Genomic DNA, 23,874 nt, shown 5'->3' on the forward strand with positions numbered 1-23,874 from the left:
GTCCGTGGACACTGGACATCTCGGATCCGTCCTAGAGATTTTATTATTGGATTCGGTATTTATAACAATGCTTAGAGTCTTAAGGAGTTCGATATTTCAGAAACTACTGCAACCCCTCTTTCACTTCAATCCCAAAGCCAAGATATCTTGCTATCAAGTCACATCATAGCCAACACCATGCCCGACATTGACTTCAGTGCTCTGGCGGCTGCTGCCGATTTCGACAACTTCCGCCAGGCTCCGATTTTGGATTCTCTCGCCAACAGCGCTCTACTCTCTCCCAACCCCAAGTTGGAACAAGCCCTAGCCAACTCAGCAGCCAAGGGCCTCCCTCCCATCAGCGTCACCCCAATGTCGGGCCAGCATCTAACTATCTTCACTCAACTCATGGGCGCCAAGTCGGTGCTAGAAATCGGCACACTTGGTGGCTACTCAGCTATCTGTTTTGCTCAAGGCGGTGCCAAAGTGACGAGCATTGAGATCGATCCGAAGCACCGCGATGTCGCACTTGAGAATGTTGAAGGCCTTGATGTTGACGTTTTACTTGGAGCTGCCCTCGATGTCCTACCCAAGCTGGCCGAGGAGAAACGGCAGTTTGATCTCGTGTTTATTGATGCTGAATTTGAGGACCACGTTGAGCATTTTGACTGGGCTGTCAGATTGACTCGGCCTGGAGGATGTGTTTTCTTCGACGATGTGGTGCCGGCGATGTTCAAGAATGGCGAGGTAAAACCAGGAGCGGATTCTATCTTGACGCATATTGGAAAGGACCACAGAGTCAAGGCTGCACTGATGCCCAATGTGGCGTGTCACCCCATGTTGCCCACGCCCATCTTTAATGGCTTTGTATTGGCCCTAGTCAAAGAGCACTGACGAAGATGACGATGAAGCTCGCTGCGACAAGTACCATGGTTGACGTTGCAATATATACTCTTACCGCTCCTCTAAAATTTTGTCTTCTCTTTTGAATATGTAATAATGCTTTAAGGCTAGACGTGACAATCTGACTAGCGTTAGCTATCCACCACGTTAATCAGACCATGCTAGTTCTAAAGCCTCCTGTAATTATTCCTGGTATGTGGGTTCATTATAGCGAGTATTTTAGGCCTCGAGCGAGGCCGAGAATATGCCTAGCCGCCTTAAGCCTTACCCTTTTCAGCGTTCTCGTCATCAGTGATCCAAGCCACATTCCTTCGGAAGGCATTTTACAAGACAATGTTGCTTTTCGCAGCCCTAAACCGGACACTTCAGACCTTCATATAAACTGTAACCGGTCCAGAAAAATATCAAACGATATTCTGATCCTCAATTCACCTTGTGCAATCACCCTTTACAACTTGCAGGCTCGATTGCTGGCCCTGTGTTCGAGCCGGGTTATGCGACCTTTATAAAAGCTGTGACCTCAGGTACCTCGGAAAAGCTTTTCTCCTACTGCCCGAGTCTGCCTTGCCGAATTCCGGTCAGCTCATAAGCGCTATAAATAAGCAGCATCAATACGAAAATAACTCTCGCAACTCCTCACCTGATCCATTTCAAGGCGGTAAATCATGACCTCCAACCTCTATCCTCATAGAGGCTTCATGCTGGATACAGGCCGAAAGTTCTTCCCTGTCAAAGCCATTCTTCACCTGTTGACCTTGCTTCACCAATACAACTTCAATGTCTTTCATTGGCATATATACGATGCGGAAAGCTTTCCTCTGCTTTGGCCGGCGGGCGAGGGCTTGACGAATGCAAGTGTCAAGTACAGCCAGACTCACACATACTATACGCCCAGCGATATTCAGAACGTGATATCTTATGCCGAGAACCTGGGAATTCTTGTGTATCCAGAGACAGACATGCCTGGTCACAGTGATATCTGGTATGTCATACGATACCCCTGCTTCAGCGTTGCTGCATGATCTAACGGCATTCTACTAGGGGAATATGGAAAAAGGACCTGGTAGTAGGTAAGGCAAGCTTGAAAAAGCCGGACGCCCAGCTCGACATTAGGCAGAACAACAAACAAGTGTATGATTATATCCGCAGCTTGGTATCAACCGTCGATGGGTATTTCGGCTCATCTTACCATCACTTTGGTGGCGATGAAGTGGCATACATGTGGAACACCAAGGACGATAACAAACTATTCAATACGTTTTTGAACTGGCTCAAGACTCTCACTCCAAAGAAATCGGTCATCTTATGGGACGATCCTCTCACCGACTCGGAAAAGAGTATCACCCTATCAAAGGACTGGATCATTCAAACCTGGCATAAAGGGACCACTCAAAAGATACTCAAAAAGGGACACCGGGTTATCGTTTCTGAGTCCAACACATTCTATATCGGAAACGCAGATGCTGACAAGATATCCTCTTTTGTATTCCCAAAGGACCCCAAGGTCTTGGGATTCGAAGTGGCTTGGTTCACTTCACAGGATGATGATCCGAGTGATTTGGATCAAGATTGGATTATCGAACCCTTGAAAGCTGCATCTAAGATCCGGAGAAAGTAGGCAAGGAAAAGGCGCATGCGAACTTCAAAGGCCCGAACTGTACAAGCTAGATGAAGTGGCACTGAGTCCCAAATGGCTCAAAGTTTAACTATGATAATCAGAATCTCCAATCTTATCTATTTACAGTGGAGTAATTCCGTTCTTTACCAATGACTTTACACCATTTTCGCATCTTGTTATAACTGAGGAATAAATCGTCTTTTAAACAAAACCGGTGGTTTCTCTTTTATATCTTTAACTGGCGCTTTAAAAACCAGGTCCAGCATTATAACACGTTCTCCTTAATGCGGCCGCCCCGAATAATAGGGGCCGAGCGCGCGGGTTGTGGCCCACTACCCGCGCGGTCACCATTTGTCTACTGCCATTGAGTGCTGCAGCGAGCCGAGATATCTACCAGGTCTTTATAACTATTACGTGAGACTACCATTGGATTGTCTCGGTTGATATGCATATCTTGCCTAGTACTAATATTCTTGCTCTCGTGCTGACTCCAACATCTTCTGAAATATACTCCTGAGAAGGATTATACATGCAGTTATCTTACCTCGTCTTGTCTCTTCTGGTCCCGAAAGGAAACACGTGTTAAGCCTGGTTGGGGTACCTCGACCGATAGGAGATCCGTGAGTTGTGGGCTTTAGTAGTAGATATGGCAAAATGCCGGACCTAGACACGTTGGGAATAGGAACCGAATAGGCCAAACTTAATCGTCAAGTCGCGTGCGCTTGCTTAGTCACCTGCCTTATCGATTCATATGTCTCTGACTTTACTCAACGAACAAGGAGCGTTCTGGCCATGGTTCGGGACGATAATTGCACCGATACTATACTTTTGGTCGAGATGAGGCCGCGCGGAGGCTCTGTTTGCAAGTTGGAAGCACGAATGGCTCTGTCGCCATGAGTATATATACACAGCTGAGGATCTGAGTTTGCGTATTTGATCATCACTATTCACAGACGGTCAAGTTTCACAATGCGTCTGGTCTCTCTTCCTTCGACTCTCCTGCTCGCTGCCAACGCAGCAGCAACTTATGACGCCCTCTTCCACTTCGGCCCCACAGCTCAGGTAGAGACGCGTTCTATCGACCAGATTTACAAAGCTGCTCTCAAAGAGGGCGGCGTCGTGACAACCTGGTTCGGCGGCGATGAGAAGAACCAAGAAGACGCAGTTAAGAAGGCTTTTGAGACAGCCTTTCCTGTCATGAAACTCAATCTCACCGTCGACCTATCTAAATATCTTGATGGCAACATCGACCAACAGCTCGCTAACAACAACGTCTATGTTGATACAGTCGCTCTGTAGACCACGCAAGACTTTCCACGATGGAAAGAAGAGGGCGCGCTGCTTTAATATACCCCTGCTGGGTTTGACAAGAACTATTCTGGCTTGAAGGATATTGATGCTGCCTTCTAAGGATACACTGGTATTGCATGGCAGCTCGTCTGGAATGCCAATAAGTTGAAGGGCAAAAAGGCGCCGGGAGGATACAGCGACTTCCTTGCGCCGGAGTACAAGGGCAAACTTGCTTTGACATAATAAGTAACTTTATTTAATTAGATAGTTTATAATAGTTTTAAATTAATTACTCGTTAAAGGGTTTAGACAAGTGCAGTATATACTTATATACGGCGCATGCGTATTAAACATATTATAGTATAATTCATATATAGCTAACAGTTTTCCCATAAGCACTTTTACTTAGATAATAAACCTCAGGTCTGTCAAACTTCCAAAAGTCCCCCTACCCTCTTACCCAAATTGCAGCATACATATCTTCATCAGAACCCATTGTATACCCACTTACCAGTCGCAGCCGGTATCCTTTACCCGTCCATTCATCAAACTCATTTTGGTAGTTAGCCGATGACATGCGATGTCTGGAAACCCAAGGGCCACTTGGTGATTTGTCCCAGATCGCAGCATAAAAATCTATGTTATTGACCACGTACCCATTTACATGGACAGTGCGATAACCCATGGCCACGTACTTATCAGAAAGCTTCTGATAATCAGAAGATGTCATGCCGTGGTGTGCAGCCCATGTGATATTAGTCGCCGACTTCTCCCACAGTGCTGCGTATCTAGCCTGATCCCCTTGCGCGTAGCCGCTGACATGCTTCAGTCGGTAGCCTTGCGAGAAAAAGGTATTAAACGCGTTTTGGTATTCAGACGAGGTCAAGTCGTGTCTAGCGACCCAAGCGGAGCCCCCAGACTTATCCCAGATGGCAGCGAATCGAGTATTTCCGGCGACAGGATATCCGTCGACAAGACGGAGGCGGAAGCCCTTACTAACGAGAGCATCGAACTGACCCTGATACTCGGTAGACGTCATGCCGTGCCTCGCAACCCAATCCGATGTAGGGCTTTGGTCCCAAATCGCTGCAAAACGCGGGTTGCCGTTGATAGGATAGCCGCTAACATAGGTAAGGTGATACTTGTTATGAACCATCTTGTCGAAGGTGTCTTGGAAATTAGATGAATCCATTCGGTGTTTAGCTTGCCAAGGCACAGAATCTCGAGGATTGATAGAACGGTGTGCACCAGCGCCCTCGGTTGTGATTGGTGTAGCTTCCGAGGGAGAGCCCATGACGACCATGAGGATAAATGCCCAGGTGGCAGCGCATCGGAAAGGAGTCATCATTGCAGTGCTCAGAATGGCATTAGAGATTAAATTCTGGGGAGTAATGGAGGGCTAGGAATAGATACCTGAGCTGTTCGATGACTAACCTGAATTAACTCTCTTGTCGAAGTCACTGTTTCGGTGGTGAAGGAAAAGAAACAATTTTAGCAAGACCACTTATAGATTCCAGTCTGAGAATTCGGAATACAGAAACAACGCAGAAACAAGTTTCCTCCATTGTGCATATTGTGAGCTTATTTATGCTGGAACTCCAGGCGCTGACTCAGGCTAGACAGGGTTACAGAGTCTGGCTATGTTTAGATGTAAAGGAATCAACTATGGATCGATAAGCGTAATTTTGGATTCTATTTCTACTCCAGGATACACAGCGGGCGTTCTAGGATGTTTGAAGGCCAATTGTGTTTGCTAAAGGGGGCTGAGCATTGAGTCTAAGAATATCTGCGAATGGGATCTAGAAACAAACATGGGTGCAGCTGAACTCCGTACAATTTCGGAGAAAGATAACCTGTATATAGCCCATTCTAATTGTTTTGCCGGGCTCTCAACTTATATTTAAGGAAACTATTATTTATAGCCTGACCCTAGCTGCTTTTAGTTAAATAAGGGATATCTCCGTATATTGTCGGACTAAGGACTTAGGTGCCAGTAGAATATTCTATTAATATTACGGTTAATTATTATTTTAATTATATACTATAAGAAAGTCCTTAGTTAATTGGGAGGGTGTTTTCCGGCTTACTAGGAGGTCTCGGGTTGCTGTGCTTTTTAAGTGCATTATATGCTAAAGACTATATTAAGTAATAAGAAGATTGGTAATAAATAACATTTGCGGCATACTATTTTTATCTCAATCTTGACTAGTTATGTAACTAACTCCATTGTAGGGAACATTCGAAACACAGACTGCGAAAGTAATATCTGGCATCCTGAGCTTGTTATTAACCAAATCCGAAGCACCCTCCACAAACGAAAGTCGAGCAACCATTGTTGCAAATTAAGAAAATGCCATCGCAATGCACATCAGCCGGCTTCGGAGAACAGGGGGGGCCACCACCGCCATTACACTCACAGAGTCTCTTCTTCCCAGAGACACAATAGCCACCGTCTCCCCAATCACTTCTCCCTGCCTCGTGCCATCCAGAAGGACATGATTCTGGATCGCAGAAAGGCGCTGTCCCACTCCAGAAAGCTGCGCAGCCAGGGTTGTCGATGCATTCGCAGTAAACCTTGTGTCCAGTTGCACAGCAATGCCCGTCACCGCAATCGTCGCTTCTCGTCTGGCGCATGCCTGTAGGGCACTCTCCATCGCAAAATGGTGCCGTGCCATACCAGCCGGGCGAACACGCCAGGACCCGGCCTAGAATGGTGTATCAGATTTTACCTTATGTGCAGACAAAGATTCCTGCTTACCAATGCCGAGAAGACTAAACAGCATGAAAAATTGCTGCATTATAGGAGCAAGGAAAGATTTACGGCTTAAGTCAATATGGAAGATCTACAGAGAGGTTTCCTCATATTTATAGCCTATACTATATTAATACGCACTATCTAGTCCTATTTTTGTTATAATACTTATAATCAATAAGCTAAGAGTATTATATTTTACGTCTCTTTTAACTATAATTAGAGTAGCTTTAATACTAAATTTAATACTAAATTATAAATATTAAGCTATTTAAAACTAGTAATATACTACTGGTTTCTTAATATAGCCTTTAGCAAGGCTTAGGCTTTTTTAATCTATAATTAGATAGTTATTTTTAAACATAAATATTTATAGTATCTATTAAAGAGCTAACACTGGGCTGGGGGATACCAACTTGGCAGCCTTATAATATTACCTCTGAAATCATTGCATAAGGCCGCTCTTTTAGATATAAAGTATATAGAAGCCAGGTTAATCTGCTATTTAACAGATACCCTCTCTTATTTATATTATATACTAAACATAGTTAGAAAGTGCCCTTTACTAGATGCCTACCAGATATAAAGTAACCAAGGCTATATTTATATATAGGTTATACTCTTATATATTAACTATTCCTTCCCTTATTAATAGACTTTATATATAATTATAATTTATTTTTTTATAGCATAAGCATTATTTTAGCTAGTCTTCCGCAATTAATCGGCATCTAGATCAAATTGGGAGTGCCTTTGGATCGCTGATCTGGGACATGCCTGATTACACTTGGGCTCCGATATCTTAAGGAGGAAACGTTACGATGATGCAGAGTTGCGTCGTCGCTGCATGTGCAATGAGAACACGCAGCGAAGTTGGACAACGATTGGCCAAATTTGCGCATGCGCCGGAAATACTCGAAAGTTCATAAGTGACGCGTAACTTTGTCTAGATTTGTGCGTGATGCTGTAGTACGATAAGGTTAGTGTGACCATCACTTACAAGCTTGAGTTCATCGAAAACTATCCCGGAATTCCCAATTTTCCTCAGATGCTTGGTCTTTATTATTCTAGACTACAGGCCCTGATGCTATAAGATAACCTATTTTGGCTTATTTCTAGCTATCTTCAGAAACTATGGGTTCTTCTTACTACCCCCTCTACTATATAAGTAACTAAATCTATAAACTGCAATCTTATATTCTTACCATAAATAAAGTAAGTACTCCTTCCTTTTGCTACTGTTTAGCATTTAATATAAGACTCCTTTTCTCCTTAAGCTTACCTTTATATAATTGTCTTTAGTATTATATATCTTTTCAACTTCAACGGTTAGCTACATCCCTTTAATCCTACCTTAAAAGCACCGAGTAGAATGTCACTGAAGAAGTTAAACCAGTGGATGAAGACCTTGTACCAGCATCTCAACAAGCTGGACAATTAAGATGACGGCCAGATGGTCAAGATCATCTTTCGCATGATCCAGATCGAGGCAAGGAAACGGTGGCGTAAAAACTAGTGTCTGGCGGAGGGGTTCAAGAACGGCTCATCCAAGGAAGGTTAACCAATCGTCCCGAGAATAAATACAAGCCTGGTACATCGTATGGTGGGAAGTTGTGAGTTTCAGAGATGAACTGAATTACTCACCAGGCATGCAATACGAATTTGAGCGGAAATGGTTAAGTCAAACTTTGAATGTGACTGAAGGCAGTTCGCCAGAATATAGTATCACGTCTTAGTTTCCATGTTTCCAACACATGTCGTGGTCTGGGCAGGATAAGGTGGGAGGGAATCTTGAATTCGAGGTTGCTGCTGGGCGCGCATACTAATTTATTATTTCACATGCCCAGTACATTCATTGGCTCTTACTGGAGCGAATGAGAAGAGGTTGGTAATACTGCAGGCTTTGCAGTGAAGCAGTATTTGGCACGGAACTTTCCAGTGAGAAACCACGTGTGGTCATTAGCTGTCACAAAAATACAAAGGCTGGTTGACTGTCAGCAATACGAGGATATATGCTGACACACTCTGCAGCTAATATCAGCTCAAAGCCCGCCTCTATTGTACGCATACTTCCACATGTCAGGATAGTATTTGCTACAACGCGCAAGCTGAGTTTGGCAACACTCTGATCTCCATACGCACCGGCCAAAGGAAGAGTGGGTTGGAAGTTCGTTAGAAGTTGCCGGAACAATATGCCCTCCAGTTTCTTCGCTTCGTACTCTAGTGAGACATTTCCATTAGTGTTTAGGCTAACACTATCTTTGGAAAGACGAGTTTCGGCTTCGTAGAGTGAATGAGATCATCACTACGTAAAAGGGGATTACTTTTTAAAAGTTAATTTCACCACGCAGCAGGCCGGATCCGCGCGAGGCTTGCCGTCTTGGAGTGAGAGTTTCCAGGCTCATCCTTGATGAACCATGGTTTCTTAGGTGTATATATCTTCTGCCCGCAACATGCGACATAAAATTGCCTTCCCACTCCTACACTCGACGACGGGGTACGAGAGCTTCGAGCATCAGTCAAACTTGCGCCAGTAGGGGATGTAGGTTGATTTTCTCTTCCTCATTTCGCCTTTATCTTGAAAAGAGAATCAGCAACACGTTCAAGCCATGGGAGGCATTGTCAATGGCGCTGCCGACGCCGTTGGAGAGATGGCTCAACAACTCCGCTCAGTTTCTACCGCGGCCGGTGGCACCATCTATAAGCTGGTGTCTGATTCGAACCAGAGCCTTGCGATTGCTTGTGGGATTCTCCACAGGGCGGATAAGAAAGCGCGGAATGAGTTTATGTCCAAAGTAACGAAGCGCTTTCTGGAAGTGGTCGGCCAGCCGGAGGCGACGACTATCAAGCCAAGTCTACTGTAAAGCAGGGGGAGCTACTGTGAAGACAGTGGTCTTCAGAGTCTTTAAGTATACCCTTACAGCGCTAGGCCAGACGGACTTTGCGGAGACGCTCCTTATATGGAAAGGTATATTTACCAACCATGCCAATAAGCAGACCCTGGCATTCATACTAGACAACAAGTCCGATTTGGCCCTTTTTCTGATATCCCTACTGGAACCAGCAAAGCTCTATATTACAGCGCTTGGGGGTCCGAGCCAAAATTCGCACGCGAGATACCTAGAGTACAACGAGTTAGACCTGACTCAGGCGATGAACCGGCATGCTGTGATTTGCCAGCTGCAACGCCTAGCGGCGTCGTTCTCCCATATCGTCTTAATGGGCAAGAAAAAACAATCCCTCGAGCAGCTCCGCATGAACACGAAACTGAGGAGCGACCTTAATGACAATGGGGACGATTTAATTCCACCAACGCTTATGGTCACTGGGTCTGGCTGGTGGGGCCCCTCCACCAACCACGGCGAAAAGTGGCTTTTCGTCAATGGGATTGGTGGAGAGTACTTCTGGCTTCAGTTGTACTGCGAAAAGCTGCGGGACACGTATCAAAGGGACATTCAAGGTATTTTTAACAGGAGCGACGGTCTCCTCTGGGACCTGGTCGAATGTGCAGGGGAGAGGGATATTAACTGGGGAACCAACGAGGAACAAAACCATCTTATTCAAAGGACACAGAGCAGCATAGCGGCCCAGAGCATCTTAGAAGATCAATTGTCTATCGCGCTTCAGGACAGGGGGTCAGACGGCTTTGTCGTTATGATTGCCTACTCTCAGGGCTGCCTTTTGTTGAGGCATGTGTTGCAAAAATTCATAAAGGGGGGCAGCTATCAGACAGCAATGGAGGCTCGACTGAGAGTCTTTACGTTCGGGAATCCGAGCATCGACTGGATGGGCACGGACGCCCAGGGGAATAAGACCCCTCTCTGTGAGCACGTCAACCATACTGAGCATTTTGCAAATGAGCGGGATTTTGTAGCAGCGCTCGGGGTGCTGAGGAACAACCAGGAAGAAGCCCTGCGTCAGGCTGGCTACATACACAACAGGTCATCCCTCTTCATCAACCGTGGCGAAGACTGGGTCGGTCACCTGTTCGGGACACAGTACAGCCTCAGAAAGGAAGACTATAAGGACGGGGAATATTCCAAATTGCTCGCATGTGCTGGCGGACGAGCAATGGAGAGATAGAATGTTGACCTGTACAGGAAGCGTCGTTAAGGACGGTAAATGGAAGAAGAGATCAACTTAAACCAGTTGAGCAAATTATGGCTGCGTTATGCCTGTGTTGGTGGCATTCAGTCAATTAACCTTGTATTATCAAGGGCTATCATTTTGTACTCGGTGTATATCGGCTAATATTCAATCTCCTTGCTGTTGGCTTCAACGTCTAGACCCTGAAACAGATACTGTAATCACTCCAATGGCTTTTGCTAACAAAGGGTGAGTTAATATACAGCTATAAACTTTAAGACTTCCTAAAGAGGCTATTAAAGTACTAAACTTTTAGACTTTAAAGACCTTAAAGATAATAAATAAGGCCTAATCTTAATTTAAATATCTTAAAAAGTCAAATTAAAAGATATAAAAGTAGCTCCTTTAAGTTAATAATTAAAGCTTTAAAGTTAAATATTAAAATAATAGAGGTAATTATATATAAGGTTATTTTATTAAAAAGTAAGTTTTTAAAGTCTTTAATATATGAATAAGGTATTAAGCTAGTATGAAATAATGAAAAGGATTAAATTAAAGAAAAAAGAGGTAATATAATATAAAAAGTATTATAAGTAATTAATTAAATAGATATTAACATATTAGATAACGCCCTGTTTATATACACTTTCACATGCTGTGAGCACCTGCCCGAATTCATTGAATAGTCTCAATAACCGCTTGTAATCTGGTAGCTTGCTCCAATCTATCAATTTTAAGACAGACGCTCGCTACTCACGACCGACTCGGGATCTCAGAAACCGTCTCTGAGCAACCGTATCCTGATCCGTCGGCATAGATCAAACAGATGACGTAAAGCGAGAGATAAGACCAGGTTTCATACAACCGATTTTCATTTAGGAATGTGGCAGTTAAAGGAACATGCTCCCGCACGGCGCGAAAACAATGCATCAGTACGATAAATCCTTCAAGCAGTGGAGAACCCTTGTACGCCACAGTTTTCACACTGCCTCCCTTTTGGCGGTTTTTGGCTGGTTATACGGCCGAAGGGACGTCACAAGTGGAGATACTGCAAGGGTATATTGATTTGCATGGTGTCATTACCCTGTATTTTCCTGGCCACAGTAACATCTCGCACTGGCCTCGGCTCCTACAGTGGCCAATCTGCGGCTAAGGAACTTTTGGACGAGGCACGGCCCGTGCATTAGTGTTGGCGCGTCGGCTTGTCAGCCATGCAGTAAGCAGCGAGCCGTTCTTGGTGAGGCAATCATAAGTACCTGATCTTGTATCTGGATTGGAAGCCGTAAGCAGTTCAGCTAGGTTCAAATTGAGAGTAAAGCCGCTGGGCGAAAGTGGTGACTCGCCAATCAGTCTAGGCCGACGAATTCTATACCTACAAATTGACGACTAACATAGTCGACATCAACATGTCGGTTCTTGGATCACAGTCAGGTCTTTCCGAACAAACGTTATCGGATGCAGATGACAGCAATGTCCCAATGCAGCTTCTGACGGAGACTATAGATAGACGAAAAGCACAGAACCGCATCGCCCAAAGAAAGCATAGTCAGTCCCCTCCAATTTTTCCGAGCCAACCTTACAGCATCGCTCTCATCCGTCCATGTTCTCGTTAATCCACGTATGAATAAAATGATTGAGTAATAAAAAAAAAAAATAGGACAAAAGCTCAAGAAACGTATCGAGGAACTGGAGTTGCAACTGGAGTACGCGAATTTCAACTACAGACCAATCGTTCAAAAAACAACACCTCACCCTATAGCAATGGCTGTACCGTCGTATTCGAATTCAACGGAGGAAAACATATTACCCCATCTTGACCACATCGAGAATCTCTTTACAAAGTCTAACGGTCAGTTGGGAAGCTTTTGGAATGCCCAAGAACATAGCTCGTTGTCTGAGGTCTCGCCTCCACTTGGTTACATCACAACGCCTTTACCCGCCGCAGCCATCTCACCATTGCAAATTCGGAACCTGACAGGCGATAATGAGTTGCATAGTCTCTAAATTCTGATGGTGTTCGTTTTCTGTGAAGGCTGGGCAATCGCTAATGTTCGCGGCTTCTGCTTCCAGCCTTGGCTCAGGATAGTTCCGTTAACAGAGGTTTCACCTACACCTCAGCTCGCCGTGGTATAGAACCACCGACATCTTCTCTCTTGATGACACCGACTACCGAAATTAACGAGATTCTCGCGGTACCTGATGTGAGTCGCAGGTCTTCATCGCACCCGATGAGTGACGCGGCAGAACTTGATGACCCAGCTACTCCTCCTTGCTCATGGAACATGGAGCGCAAAATCGCCTACATTGTCGAATGCGCTAAGACGCTCGGGTTTCGCGACTTCGACTCAGTCGTAGCGACCTATTACACCAGGTCATTTGAAGTCATGTCCCGAGCTCATGATATGCAGAGAGTTAGCAGGATTCGTGGCCTCGGTTCTGTCCTTCGGACCATTGATGCCAGCGCCGAGGCCTGGCCACATCACGAGAGCCAAATCTATCAAGCCGAGATCTTTAAAGCCGCCGAGCACCTTTACAGGGCTGAGTTTCAGAGAGCCATTGACAGCGGAGCGCTGATGGTTCTAGAAGAGCGTCAGCGGCTGAAGGAGGATGAAATGAATAGGCCAGCGGTTAAGCTTACGTCTCATAAGAGTGAACTCTTGTCACAGGTGAGTCCACGTTTTGATTCCAGAGTCTAAAGAAGAATTACAGCTAATGAAATTGTTAATCGGAATTCAGCTTCCCAACCTTTGGACGTTCCTATTGGAGCTTTCGGAATGCAACCCTCCAACATCCTTTAACGCGCTCCTACATTACTATTTATCCTATCAGAAAGACGTAGCTGCCGACCAAAGGATATAATGAATCCGGTATCTAGAGTGAACATCACCTATTTGATCCTTGTCTATAGATCTTGTATATAAAAGACTGTCACTGGCGCCTAGGTCTATTGACTAATAGTTAAAGCTTATGATATATCCACGAGATATATCAAGCCAACAAAATAAACAATTACAAATTCACGCAAATCAAAAATAGACACTAGGATTTATTGATATTTATATTTATATTTAAAGTTAATGAAAGCTCTACCAAAGACTATCCTTCTGCTTGTGCTTCTGAAGCAGGCAGTGATCATGTATACTCGGTTTGCTCCTCCCCGTCATACAGTATGACAACAGAACAAGATAGTGTAGCTACCATCTTAGACCTTCATGCCATCCCCATTAGCAAGACGTGCGGCGCAGATACCGTGGCGAGCAGTCATACCCTCCTCGGCAGCCTTCGCAGCGCAAATTCCATGCTTGGCCTTAATGCCATCTTCAGCAGTGCGGGCAGCGCAAATGCCGTGGTGAGCCTTGACACCGTCTTCAATAGACTTGGCAGCACAGATACCGTGGTAGGCCTTCATACCTTCTGCAGCTTTTGCAACGCAGATGCCATGACGAGCAGTCATTCCTTCGTCAGCGGCCTTGGCGGCGTAAATGCCGTGGCGAGCGTTGATGCCATCCTCGGAAGCTTTGGCAGCACAGATGCCGTGGCGTGCCGTGAAACCATCGTCGGCCTTTGCTGCGCAGATACCATGACGAGCTGTCATACCGTCATCAGAAGATTTGGCAGCACAGATGCCGTGACGAGAGGTAACTCCGTCAGTACTGGCCTTTGCGGCGCAGATACCATGGTGAGCCTTGAGACCATCATCAGAAGCCTTTGCAGCGCAAATACCATGCTGAGCCTTCAAACCATCATCAGCAGATTTGGCAGCACAGATACCATGACGAGAGTTAACTCCATCACTGGCCTTTGCTGCGCAAATACCGTGACGAGCCTCGAAGCCGTTCTCAGCTTTAACTGCACAGATACCGTGTAGTGCTTTGACGCCGTCGTTCATCTTGGCTGCGCAGATACCATGGCGAGCGGTAACCCCATCATCGGCAGCCTTTACGGCACAGATCCCATGTCGAGCCTCGACTCCACTCTCCGCTTTGGCCGCACAGATTCCATGGCGAGCTGTGACACCATCATCGACACCCATTGCAGCGCAGATGCCATGGTGAGCAACGACGTCCTCGCCCTCCTTCTTGCTGAAAGTCCAGGCGGCTTGGAATGCGTCAAAGCCCTGTGGACCAATAACCTTGGAGCCGATAAGACCTGTAGAAGGAATGACGATGCTGCTGCGGCCATATGTCACCTCCATGGTCTCGTTATCAGGGTCGCCGGCCTCATACAGGCTAACGCCCAGAACCTCATCGAGGCCTGTCTCTTGCAGCACGCCGATAAGCTCTTTGACAAAGGCCGCTGGGAAGACGGGCCGGTCGACGTTTGAGAGATCACGCTGTGGCACGAACTTGAACTCCGTGGGCTTAAGTTCGCCATCGAAGACGCGCCAGGTGTGAGGGAGGACTGAGCCGCCCGTCACGACTTCGTCATCACCTACAACCCAGGGTGATGAGACTGGGCCAAGCTCGATGATCTTCTCGTTGGGGGCAACGTCGTAGTGTCGGTGGAGAAGACCAACGCCGAATACTTTGTCGACGCCGTGCTTCATGAAGACATCTCTGATGCAGGACTTCATGTGATCCAGGCCATTGAGTTCCTGGAGTCGCTGGGCGGCCACGTCGACGTCAGTCATGGCATCAACGGCGCGGTGGTCGTATGACGCGGGAGTGTAAGTCTGGACTGCTGCAGCTGCCATGTTGTAAATGAGAATTGAGAAATTGTAGTGTGTCTTGTTCAAGAAGAGAGAAGCTTGAGAGATTGAATGTTGTTTGAGTTGCTAAGATGTTTGGTACTTTCTATCGTCTTTATAGTTGCGTCCATACTGCCTCTTGACTCAACCATGTAGGTGCCCTCGTGTTGGACAGTTCAGTAGATGAAGATCATTTCTGGACATGGTGATACAGGCTGGATGCTGCACAGTCATCTTACTCACTCATGCAGCTGCTGTAATCAGGGTTCATGTTTTGGACCGACGGGATAGCATTTGGAACAACCATATGTAGTTCGGTCGTTGAAACAGGCCGTGACTAAGATGACTACAGCGCTGAGACGGAGAGAAAATCATTGCTAAATCTGGTGTCAATCATTTCCAGATTTGGGCATGTTATCTTGGCGGGGAGGCGGGTTGCCACAAGGATCTGCGTGATAGGTAACCGAGGTTACATTCTGCGCCAAAGTGTAATGCTTCCCCGTATTCCAGAGCGGCTAGTCCATTTCCTCGTGACAGCCTGGACGTCCAAGTCCGTGAAACGATGATGCTGGTCTCCCCGACTGTGCAAATGGGGTCGCTCAATGATTCACGTTGTCGTGACGAGCATGTCAATCCCTTCAAGCCCCGTTGGCTCAGTGGTAAAGCGTATCACTAGTAATAGACACGACATGATAAGATCACTGGTTCGATTCCAGTACGGGGCAAATGGCATTGTTTTTGCTGAGGCGAGCTAGGAACGACTTGATTGTTTTTTTATGTATTGACTTGACATATCTTCCTAGGATATCTATTTATTGTAGCTCCAAAAATCCGCCATTTAATCAATCGTGTAAAATACACGCTTAGCAGCCTCACGAGGATAAAGACCAAATTCGACGCTACACTTCAGTCAGGCAAGACTCCGTAGACATGCCACTAACAAGCAGCACCGCAGCAAGGGCATAGAGAACCGAAGCAACAAAGAACGGCAGGCTCACAGCCATACCCCCAATGTCTAAGCCGACTGAGAAAGACAGTCCGAGGAGTGGCGAGGCGCCAATGGTTGAGATACCCTCGAACACGGCGATTGCAGTGAACAAGAGTGACAGATGATCTGGATGTACCATGGTTGTCAGGAGAGATCGCAAGGCGGATGAAAAGCCATTGCCAAGCGTGTATCCAAAGAAGGCTATTGATCAGTTAGTTTCCCAGAATGTGACTGATCTCGCTGACTCTCTACATACCAATTATAAACGCCGGAACAGCAGTGGCGAGGCCCATGCAGAGTGAACCAACAACAAGGAAGAGAATTGACACTCGAGTCAGTGCGAGATTTGCAGCAGAAGATGTCTTCATTCTGTTGATGAGCCAAACATTGACTTGCGGTAGGACCACAGCAAAGAGCAGAATCTGGCCTGCGGCTTGGATCGAGAGCAAGAACGCCGTCTAAAACACAGTATTAGTGATCGCAGGAGAGGAAAAGGGAGACATTTGCTAGCTTCCTAGTCATGAAGAATACGCACCTTGGCCAGCGGCCATCCAAATCTCACAGACATGTATTGCAAGATCAGTTCTAGCATGGGTCGAGCCATCTTTGCAACAACAAGCGCTAGGAGGCCGACTAGGAGACTCTTATGACTGCCTAAAGTATGAACACCGTGTCGGATGTTGTCCGAAAGATGTGATAGAGTCCGTAGAATCTTAACCTTTGACGAATTTTGGTTAGTTGTTTCGTCATTGGCTGATTGGTTCTCGTCTCCCTCCATGCCCTCTACGTCGCTTGGGACGTTGTCAGAAGACCTTGTGTTGGGTATAAAGCCCAATACCACGAATGCTAGAGCTTCAAGTGGGACGGCTGTGAGGAAAGCAAAATGCGGTCCTAATGCCTTCATGAGAACTGCACCGAGTGGTGGCGCAATTAGCTCAGTTATGAGAAGGACAACCTGTACCCAGAAAAAAGCCCGTGTCCTATGAGATGGAGATCAGTGACTAGTTCAGAGAAACCCAAGAATGCTGTTCTTTGAGCACAAGAGAGGGTTGTGTACATACCGTGATGCTTCCGGAATAGCAGCCGCAATGATGGCCATGATCATGGGACTGATGACGGTAGATCCGCCTCCCAGCACCAAGAAAGCCGGTGCAGCATAGACAGCACGGACAGGAAATATTTGATGAAAGTAGAGTACAGTAAAAGCCCAAATGTCTCTCAGGACAAAGCCCAATAAACTAAGGCCCGTGACCAAGCGACGGCCCTTACTATCGGCCAGGACGCCATAGGGAATAGCGAGTATGAGACCTGGGATACCCTCAATCATGCCGAGAATACCTCTCATCTTAGCAAGAGCGCTTTGAATCTCATGAACCTTGCAAAGATGCTCGGGAACGGAGCCATCGTGGCCGATGACGCTTGGGTCAGTGGCAGCGTAGTAGTCGCGGCATAGACCAAGCTCAAGCATGCGCAGCTTTGGGACTTCGCTTAGGAAGTTGGGGACGTCGACGAGCAGGATGAAAAGACTGCAGACATACAGAGCTGACCACTGGGAAAAGTGACGCCGCCATGCCGCCCGCCACTCATCGACCCTGTTCTTTTTAGGAGGGCTTCTGTTTGGAGCGTCGCAATTAAGGTTGGGCTGTAGGAGCGGTGTCGATTCAGAGACACCGTGCTGAACACTTTCCATCGTGTAGAACAGCTACAGAAATGTTGCCTCACAGAACAAAAGGTTGGCAGCAATCGGGGTACGATGGGTGCTGACTGTATGTAGAGATTCTCGTTTATCCAATGCTGGTTATCGGTAGGCAATGAACAGCTGAACGTATTTCGCAAGGATGGGGCCAACATTAGGCGACGACCCGAAGCCGCGTTGGGACCAGAATCGCGCAGCTTGTAATGAATGTGACGTAGTATTCTCGTATCCAGCTGCAATGCAATGCAAAAGCACAGTAATCTGAGTCAAAGCAAAACAAAACGCAGTTGTACAGTATTGTGTTGGTCGTCCTTGATTTTGACGGCGGGAAGGGAGAAGAGGTTGGCGATCCCTACTACTACAAGGAGGTTAGGGACTTTTGGCAGGATTTGGTGGCGTGTTTGCGGTGCCTTATCTGTCGCAGCAGGGAAGTGCAGTACAGTATGATACAGTGCAGTGTTGGGGCGAGCGGGGAAAACAGGGCACGGTAGACAAGCATTCAACCAACATGCAGGATCCCCCATTCAGCTGTGCCGCACAATGCATGCAGTGTCAGTAGATAAAGAATGCACCCGTGATAAACCCCAATTTCCAGGGCGAGAATCCTTTTTTTACTTTCCCCGCAGACTTGGACTATCAGTATCAGTTCAGTGGTCGTCACCACTGGCACGAATGTACCATGTCATCTGTCGGCCCTTGTCTTAACGATGACTCGCTGGGGCCTGCTGTGCGCGGTTGTAGAGGCAACTTTGACTTCACTGTTGTCTTTGAAGATGTCGTCTTTGTCATTGTACCAGCTATTGCTTTTATTTGCCTTGGATTTCTCCGGATATCAAAACTTTGCCGTTGCCATCGCCCAATAGTCGGCCCCTCGGCAGTTCAGTGGACGAAGCTGGTATGTATCTCCACTCTGGTCAATGCATCATCGTGTGTGAGTATATGTCACTAACAAAGGCTTTCTTCATCGTGGTGTAGGCTCTTGCAATAGGCTTGACTGTCTTGCAGCTTGTCCTCATCATTCTTGGACGGAACTCTTCCCAGTTCGCTTCAGGACATTCTTTAGCTGCTGCCTCCCTTGCTTTCATCGCAGCCCTGCTTCTTATCCCACTGTCATGGATTGAGCATTCAAGAGCCCCGCGACCGTCAACAGCCATCGCTGCCTACATTTCCGTCACGTTATTATTTGATGTTGCTCGGACACGGACAGCATGGCTTCTCATTCCATCGGGGCTCAACCCTAACTATGCATATTTATTAACAGCAGCCACTACCCTCAAAGCTATCATGGTTTTCTTGGAATCACGTCAGAAAGAGAAATGGCTCGGCTGGGATGTGAAGCAGCATAGCCCCGAGGAGACGAGTGGCATTTGGAATCTTGGCGTCTTCTTCTGGCTGAACACGTTGTTTATGAAAGGCTATCGTGTCATCCTGACGCTGGAGAGTTTGTATCCCCTCGACAAAGCCCTTACAGCTGAGACACATCAACATCTCGTTGAGCGAGTTCACAACAACCCCTACAAGGGCCAAAAATACGGTCTGGCACGACTATTGCTGCGGATCCTACTCCTCCAATTATTACCACCAATTATTCCTCGTGCAGCGCTCCTCGCTGCCAGCATATGCCAACCGTTTCTCATCCACGCCCTCTTGCACTACCTACAGAGCGAAGACCAAGACCAGAATCATGGATATGGACTCATTGGCGCTACAGCTCTAACGTACGGGGCCATTGCATTCTCAACAGCATTATACTGGTACTTCCAAGAGCGTTTCGTCATCATGGTCCGTGGCATTCTAGTGCTCGCCGTGTACGAGAAGACTACTGAGCTTAGAATGCCCGCGGATGGTGATTCTGGCGCCCTCACATTAATGAGCACCGACGTGGAGCGCATCACAAGAGGTGTTCTTGACCTCCATGAATACTGGGCCAACACTATCCAGATTGCTCTGTCTTGCTGGCTCCTCCAACGAGAGCTTGGCGCTGCATTTGCTGCCTCCCTTGGTGTAGTCGCCGTATCAACGCTCACGGCGTTTGGGATAGGTAAGCTTCTTGGACCACGTCAAAAAGAATGGATGGAAGCAATCGAAACGAGAGTTGGTGTCACTGCGGCTGCTATTGCGCAGATGAAGCTCGTCAAGATGTCTGGCATGACAAAGCCAATTCAATCTTACGTTCAGAGACTGCGAGTGAGAGAGATTGAGATCGGTGGGCGTTGGCGTATGCTCCTCGCTGCAGCAGCCACTGTCTCTCAGGTTCCCATGACCTTATCTCCCGTTATTACTTTTGCGGTGGCCACCAAGACGCTCAACACGACCTCAATATTCGTTTCCATCTCCTACCTTACCCTTCTCGCATCGCCTCTAATGATACTGTTTCAGAAAATTCCACAGTTTCTTGGGGCGCTAACTTGTCTTCAACGGGTCCAGACGTACCTAGAGCGCGACCCAAGGTTTGACTATCGCCATCTTGATAATGGCATAGTGTCAGCCGCATCTATGACTTCGTCTTATCCTTCTGTAGCTGGCATGAGCGGTATGGGATTTGAGATGCAGACTTTAGAGAAGAAAGGAGCTCCTCACGTCGTGATAAAGAACGGCAGCTTTGGGTGGCACGAGAACGTTGCTGTTCTCAAGCATGTCAACATAACCATTCCATCATCACGTCTCACTGCTGTCGTTGGTCCTGTTGCAAGCGGGAAATCCACCTTATGCAAAGCCATTCTCGGCGAAGTCCCCTTTTCGACAGGCTCCACGGTTGTCCTCCGTTCCAGAGTCGTTGGCTACTGTGATCAACAGCCGTTCTTAACAAATACCACCATCCGTAACAACATCATTGGTCACAATCACTTTGACGACAAGCGATATACTTCCATTATAAACGCTACTATGCTCGACCGAGACCTCACGAATCTCCCTCAGGGCGATAGCACAATGATCGGAAGTAGTGGCATCGCCTTGAGTGGCGGACAACGGCAACGAGTCGCAATTGCTAGGGCACTATACCTTGTAGACGCCGAACTCCTCATCTTTGATGATGTACTCAGCGGCTTAGATGCCAGAACGACTGATCATGTTTTCCGACATGTCTTTGGACGAGATGGTCTGCTTCGTCGTCGTGGTGCCACTGTTATTCTGTGCACACATAATCTTCGGCACTTTCAAGCTGCGGACCATGCCATCAGAATCAGCAGTACTGGAGACGTATTTGGAGAGAAGCCCACGGGTGAAGATGCCCGTCCAAATTCTGATCTAGGCTTCGATTCAGAGCCAGCCTCGACTGAAGCACTTGGAAGCGCAGAAGAGCCAGCACCCTCCCACTCATTACCAACTGTAGCCATGACTGCAGAAGAAGCAGAGGCACGAAAATTGGGCGACACGAGCGTCTTTGGCTATTACATACGTACAATTGGCCTGATTCCCATTATCGCCTTCGTTTTCGCTTGTGTATGCAACGGCTTCCTCAACAACTTCCCACGCATATGGCTCACATTCTGGGCTGACGATGCGGCCCGGCCACAAAGAGGCTTGGTACAAATGCACGCTCAGGCCTACTACATCGGTATATACGCAATGCTTCGAATACTTGCTTTAGTATCATTCATGGCTGCTGTGGTTCTGGTTCTAGGCCCCTTCATTCGCCTTAGTGGCTCGGTACTGCACCAGAGGGCGTTGGAAACCGTCATAAACGCACCGTTGCAACTCTTGACAACATCAGACACTGGCACTATCACCAACTACTTCTCCCAAGATATAACTATTATTGATAATGAGCTTCCTATGGCTGTGGCTAATGTGGTGCTGGATATTTTTGGTGTCATTGGTATGGGAGTGCTTATTGCGTCGTCATCACCTTGGCTAGGACTTACTTATCCGGCCATGATACTTATCTTATGGTTGATACAGCGGTTTTACCTCCGAACGTCTCGACAGCTTCGGCTATTGGACCTCGAGGCCAAGAGTCCATTATACACTCATTTTCTCGACACTTCAAGAGGCATCGCCACCATTCGTGCGTTAGGCTGGACGGGAGAGAACATCAAACACAATCGCCGACTGCTGAACCAGTCCCAGAGGCCGATGTATCTACTTTCAATGGTCCAGCGCTGGCTGTATCTGAATTTAAACGTGGTCGTTGCTGTTACGGCAACAGCTCTCGTAGGTTTAATAACTCAGCTTCGGTCTAGTTCAAGTCTTTCTGGTGCATCGCTAGTCACTTTGATGACGTTGAGTCAGTCCTTGAGCGACATTGTGCGATTCTATGCTGCGCTAGAGACTTCTATTGGAGCCGTAGCTCGGCTCCGGAATTTTACTACCAAGACTGGGATGGAACGTGTTTCGCATGATGATGGGAAACGTGATGAACGGTGGCCATCTAAGGGAAATGTTGAGGTTCGGGGAATTTGGGCGACGTATAAGTAAGTTTCTTGCTCAAGCTTTCTGGAGACGGAACCGGAAACGGTGACTTACAATTTGGATTTAGTGGGGATGCTGAGGAATATGCGCTGCAAGGAATTGATGTCTCGATCCGAGCGGGTGAAAGGATAGCTTTGTGCGGTCGTACAGGAAGGTTTGTCTCTCAACATCACACAGATTTTTGAAAGGCATTTTGGCTAACTGAAGCGATGGTAGCGGAAAATCTTCTTTTATTCTCCTTCTTCTCGCTCTTCTGGAGCCCGTACAACAGGATGATGCCGAGTACACATTGTCCATTGACGGTGTTCCTCTCTCATCCATAAGTCCACAGACAATACGGGAAAGACTAATAACAGTGCCCCAAGACCCAGTGTTCTTGCCCATAGGCAGCACTTTTATGGAGAATCTAGATCCACTGGGCTTAGCCACCATAGAGCAGTGTCGCGAAGTGCTGCAAGCAATGGACCTCTGGAACATGGTGGAAGCCCAGGGTGGACTTGACGGTGTTCTATCAGAATCCTCACTGAGTCAAGGCCAGAGGCAGGTCTTCAACATTGCACGAGCAGTGCTCAAGCGGAAGACGACGGGTAGTTCTGTACTCCTCTTGGATGAGTTCACCAGCTCGGTTGATGCTGATACCGAGCGGGACATGCTGGCGATGATTGACAGGGAGTTTGCGGGCTGTACTATCGTTATGGTAGCGCATCGGCTGCACATTGTGTCTGAATTTTGCGACAGGGTGCTTGTTTTGGATCACGGAAGGATTGTAGAGGCTGGTGACCCTCGGACACTGGCAAGGGTCGATGAGACGTGGTTTGCGAGTTTGTTGGCAGCTGTAGGATAGAAGGTAGATTCAAGATAGCTCACTGAATACAAACCATAATACTCAGATTTGTTTTCCCAATAGCACGAGCGAAATCGTCATGTCGGCAGATTGTTCCGCGGGCTATAGAACCGAAGCTGACATCAACAGCATGTTTCCGAATTGAGAAGGTGGTGATGTTTCGCGTAGAGTGTCTGTGCATAGGTACGCGTCGTCAATTTCCCTGGCCTTGCTCCTAGCCCTTTCCTTTTACCAGTACATGATTGATCGAATGTAATTAACTATACGCCATACCCAGGTAGGCAGGTACGTTTTGCTTGTCGGGTCCATCTGCCGGCGCTGTGGCCCAGCTAGTCCTCGCTAGTCAAAAGTTGGTCCCAGGAACCTATTGGAGATGTCATGACCAGCTAATTCCACTGATGTGAGCTTGAAAATGAGGATTGAAAAGACTTTGAGTGGATGAATGTGAGTCTCAGTAGTCTCGGCAGCCTACTTCAGACGAGGAAAGCTGCGTTAAGATAGGCATGGTCAGGCCAGACTGTACAGTTCCAAACATGATTAGTATCACGTCCCTATTAGCTGTGTTAATAGCGCAAAGTTTAACCTTATACAATGCCATACCTTGATAGCTATTGAAAC

General features: G+C 47.1%; 10 protein-coding genes and 1 non-coding gene across 11 annotated transcripts; 7 read left to right on the top strand and 4 right to left on the bottom strand.

The window, feature by feature from the left end:
- Positions 1–40: 40 nt before the first annotated feature.
- On the top strand, positions 41–943 carry FOBCDRAFT_213674 (S-adenosyl-L-methionine-dependent methyltransferase). The gene has a single exon (XM_031194963.3). It carries the CDS (start codon positions 178–180, stop codon positions 871–873), a length of 696 nt encoding a protein of 231 aa, XP_031029701.2. The 5' UTR covers positions 41–177; the 3' UTR covers positions 874–943.
- Positions 944–1,505: 562 nt separating this feature from the next.
- FOBCDRAFT_9290 (glycoside hydrolase superfamily) lies at positions 1,506–2,639 on the top strand. The gene is made up of 2 exons (XM_031194964.3): positions 1,506–1,864; positions 1,924–2,639. The coding sequence occupies exons 1-2, from the start codon at positions 1,548–1,550 to the stop codon at positions 2,498–2,500; spliced, it is 894 nt and encodes a 297-aa protein (XP_031029702.2). The 5' UTR covers positions 1,506–1,547; the 3' UTR covers positions 2,501–2,639.
- An 830-nt stretch (positions 2,640–3,469) lies between these two features.
- FOBCDRAFT_256416 (uncharacterized protein) lies at positions 3,470–3,927 on the top strand (the record flags this gene model as incomplete). Its single annotated transcript, XM_054703061.2, has 1 exon — positions 3,470–3,927. One exon carries the CDS (start codon positions 3,470–3,472, stop codon positions 3,797–3,799), a length of 330 nt encoding a protein of 109 aa, XP_054559036.1. The 3' UTR covers positions 3,800–3,927.
- Positions 3,928–4,209: 282 nt separating this feature from the next.
- FOBCDRAFT_195968 (uncharacterized protein) lies at positions 4,210–5,135 on the bottom strand (the record flags this gene model as incomplete). Its single annotated transcript, XM_031194967.3, has 2 exons — positions 4,210–4,215; positions 4,302–5,135. The coding sequence occupies 2 exons, from the start codon at positions 5,133–5,135 to the stop codon at positions 4,210–4,212; spliced, it is 840 nt and encodes a 279-aa protein (XP_031029705.3).
- Positions 5,136–5,845: 710 nt separating this feature from the next.
- On the bottom strand, positions 5,846–6,495 carry FOBCDRAFT_122831 (uncharacterized protein; the record flags this gene model as incomplete). The annotated part of the gene is made up of 2 exons (XM_059607763.1): positions 5,846–5,926; positions 6,208–6,495. Coding segments are annotated over 2 exons (369 nt in total), but the record flags the coding sequence as incomplete, so codon positions are not given.
- A 2,656-nt stretch (positions 6,496–9,151) lies between these two features.
- On the top strand, positions 9,152–10,625 carry FOBCDRAFT_236150 (uncharacterized protein; the record flags this gene model as incomplete). Its single annotated transcript, XM_059610050.1, has 2 exons — positions 9,152–9,395; positions 9,466–10,625. 2 exons carry the CDS (start codon positions 9,152–9,154, stop codon positions 10,623–10,625), a joined length of 1,404 nt encoding a protein of 467 aa, XP_059463980.1.
- Positions 10,626–12,034: 1,409 nt separating this feature from the next.
- FOBCDRAFT_124290 (uncharacterized protein) lies at positions 12,035–13,487 on the top strand (the record flags this gene model as incomplete). Its single annotated transcript, XM_059607780.1, has 4 exons — positions 12,035–12,173; positions 12,286–12,624; positions 12,699–13,294; positions 13,458–13,487. The coding sequence occupies 4 exons, from the start codon at positions 12,035–12,037 to the stop codon at positions 13,485–13,487; spliced, it is 1,104 nt and encodes a 367-aa protein (XP_059463981.1).
- Positions 13,488–13,830: 343 nt separating this feature from the next.
- On the bottom strand, positions 13,831–15,321 carry FOBCDRAFT_123993 (uncharacterized protein; the record flags this gene model as incomplete). The annotated part of the gene is made up of 3 exons (XM_059607775.1): positions 13,831–13,946; positions 13,992–14,565; positions 14,599–15,321. 3 exons carry the CDS (start codon positions 15,319–15,321, stop codon positions 13,831–13,833), a joined length of 1,413 nt encoding a protein of 470 aa, XP_059463982.1.
- A 636-nt stretch (positions 15,322–15,957) lies between these two features.
- Positions 15,958–16,040, top strand: FOBCDRAFT_t22. Its single transcript has one exon. It is a non-coding gene; the product is annotated as a tRNA-Thr (tRNA).
- A 174-nt stretch (positions 16,041–16,214) lies between these two features.
- Positions 16,215–17,993, bottom strand: FOBCDRAFT_247469 (major facilitator superfamily domain-containing protein; the record flags this gene model as incomplete). Its single annotated transcript, XM_031194973.2, has 4 exons — positions 16,215–16,504; positions 16,560–16,761; positions 16,839–17,283; positions 17,365–17,993. The coding sequence occupies 4 exons, from the start codon at positions 17,991–17,993 to the stop codon at positions 16,215–16,217; spliced, it is 1,566 nt and encodes a 521-aa protein (XP_031029711.2).
- A 685-nt stretch (positions 17,994–18,678) lies between these two features.
- On the top strand, positions 18,679–23,256 carry FOBCDRAFT_268295 (P-loop containing nucleoside triphosphate hydrolase protein; the record flags this gene model as incomplete). Its single annotated transcript, XM_031194974.2, has 4 exons — positions 18,679–18,894; positions 18,975–22,414; positions 22,480–22,566; positions 22,629–23,256. The coding sequence occupies 4 exons, from the start codon at positions 18,679–18,681 to the stop codon at positions 23,254–23,256; spliced, it is 4,371 nt and encodes a 1,456-aa protein (XP_031029712.2).
- Positions 23,257–23,874: the final 618 nt, after the last annotated feature.

The sequence above is a fragment of the Fusarium oxysporum genome, chromosome I (genome assembly GCF_013085055.1).
Source record: "Fusarium oxysporum Fo47 chromosome I, complete sequence".
NCBI classification, from domain to species: domain Eukaryota; kingdom Fungi; phylum Ascomycota; class Sordariomycetes; order Hypocreales; family Nectriaceae; genus Fusarium; species Fusarium oxysporum.

Coding starts and splice junctions, on each gene's coding strand:
- FOBCDRAFT_213674 (XM_031194963.3), top strand. CDS start 178: ATGCCCGACATTGACTTCAGTGCTCTGGCGGCTGCTGCCGATTTCGAC.
- FOBCDRAFT_9290 (XM_031194964.3), top strand. CDS start 1,548: ATGACCTCCAACCTCTATCCTCATAGAGGCTTCATGCTGGATACAGGC. Junction 1,865..1,923: donor CCTGGTCACAGTGATATCTG/GTATGTCATACG, acceptor GCATTCTACTAG/GGGAATATGGAAAAAGGACC.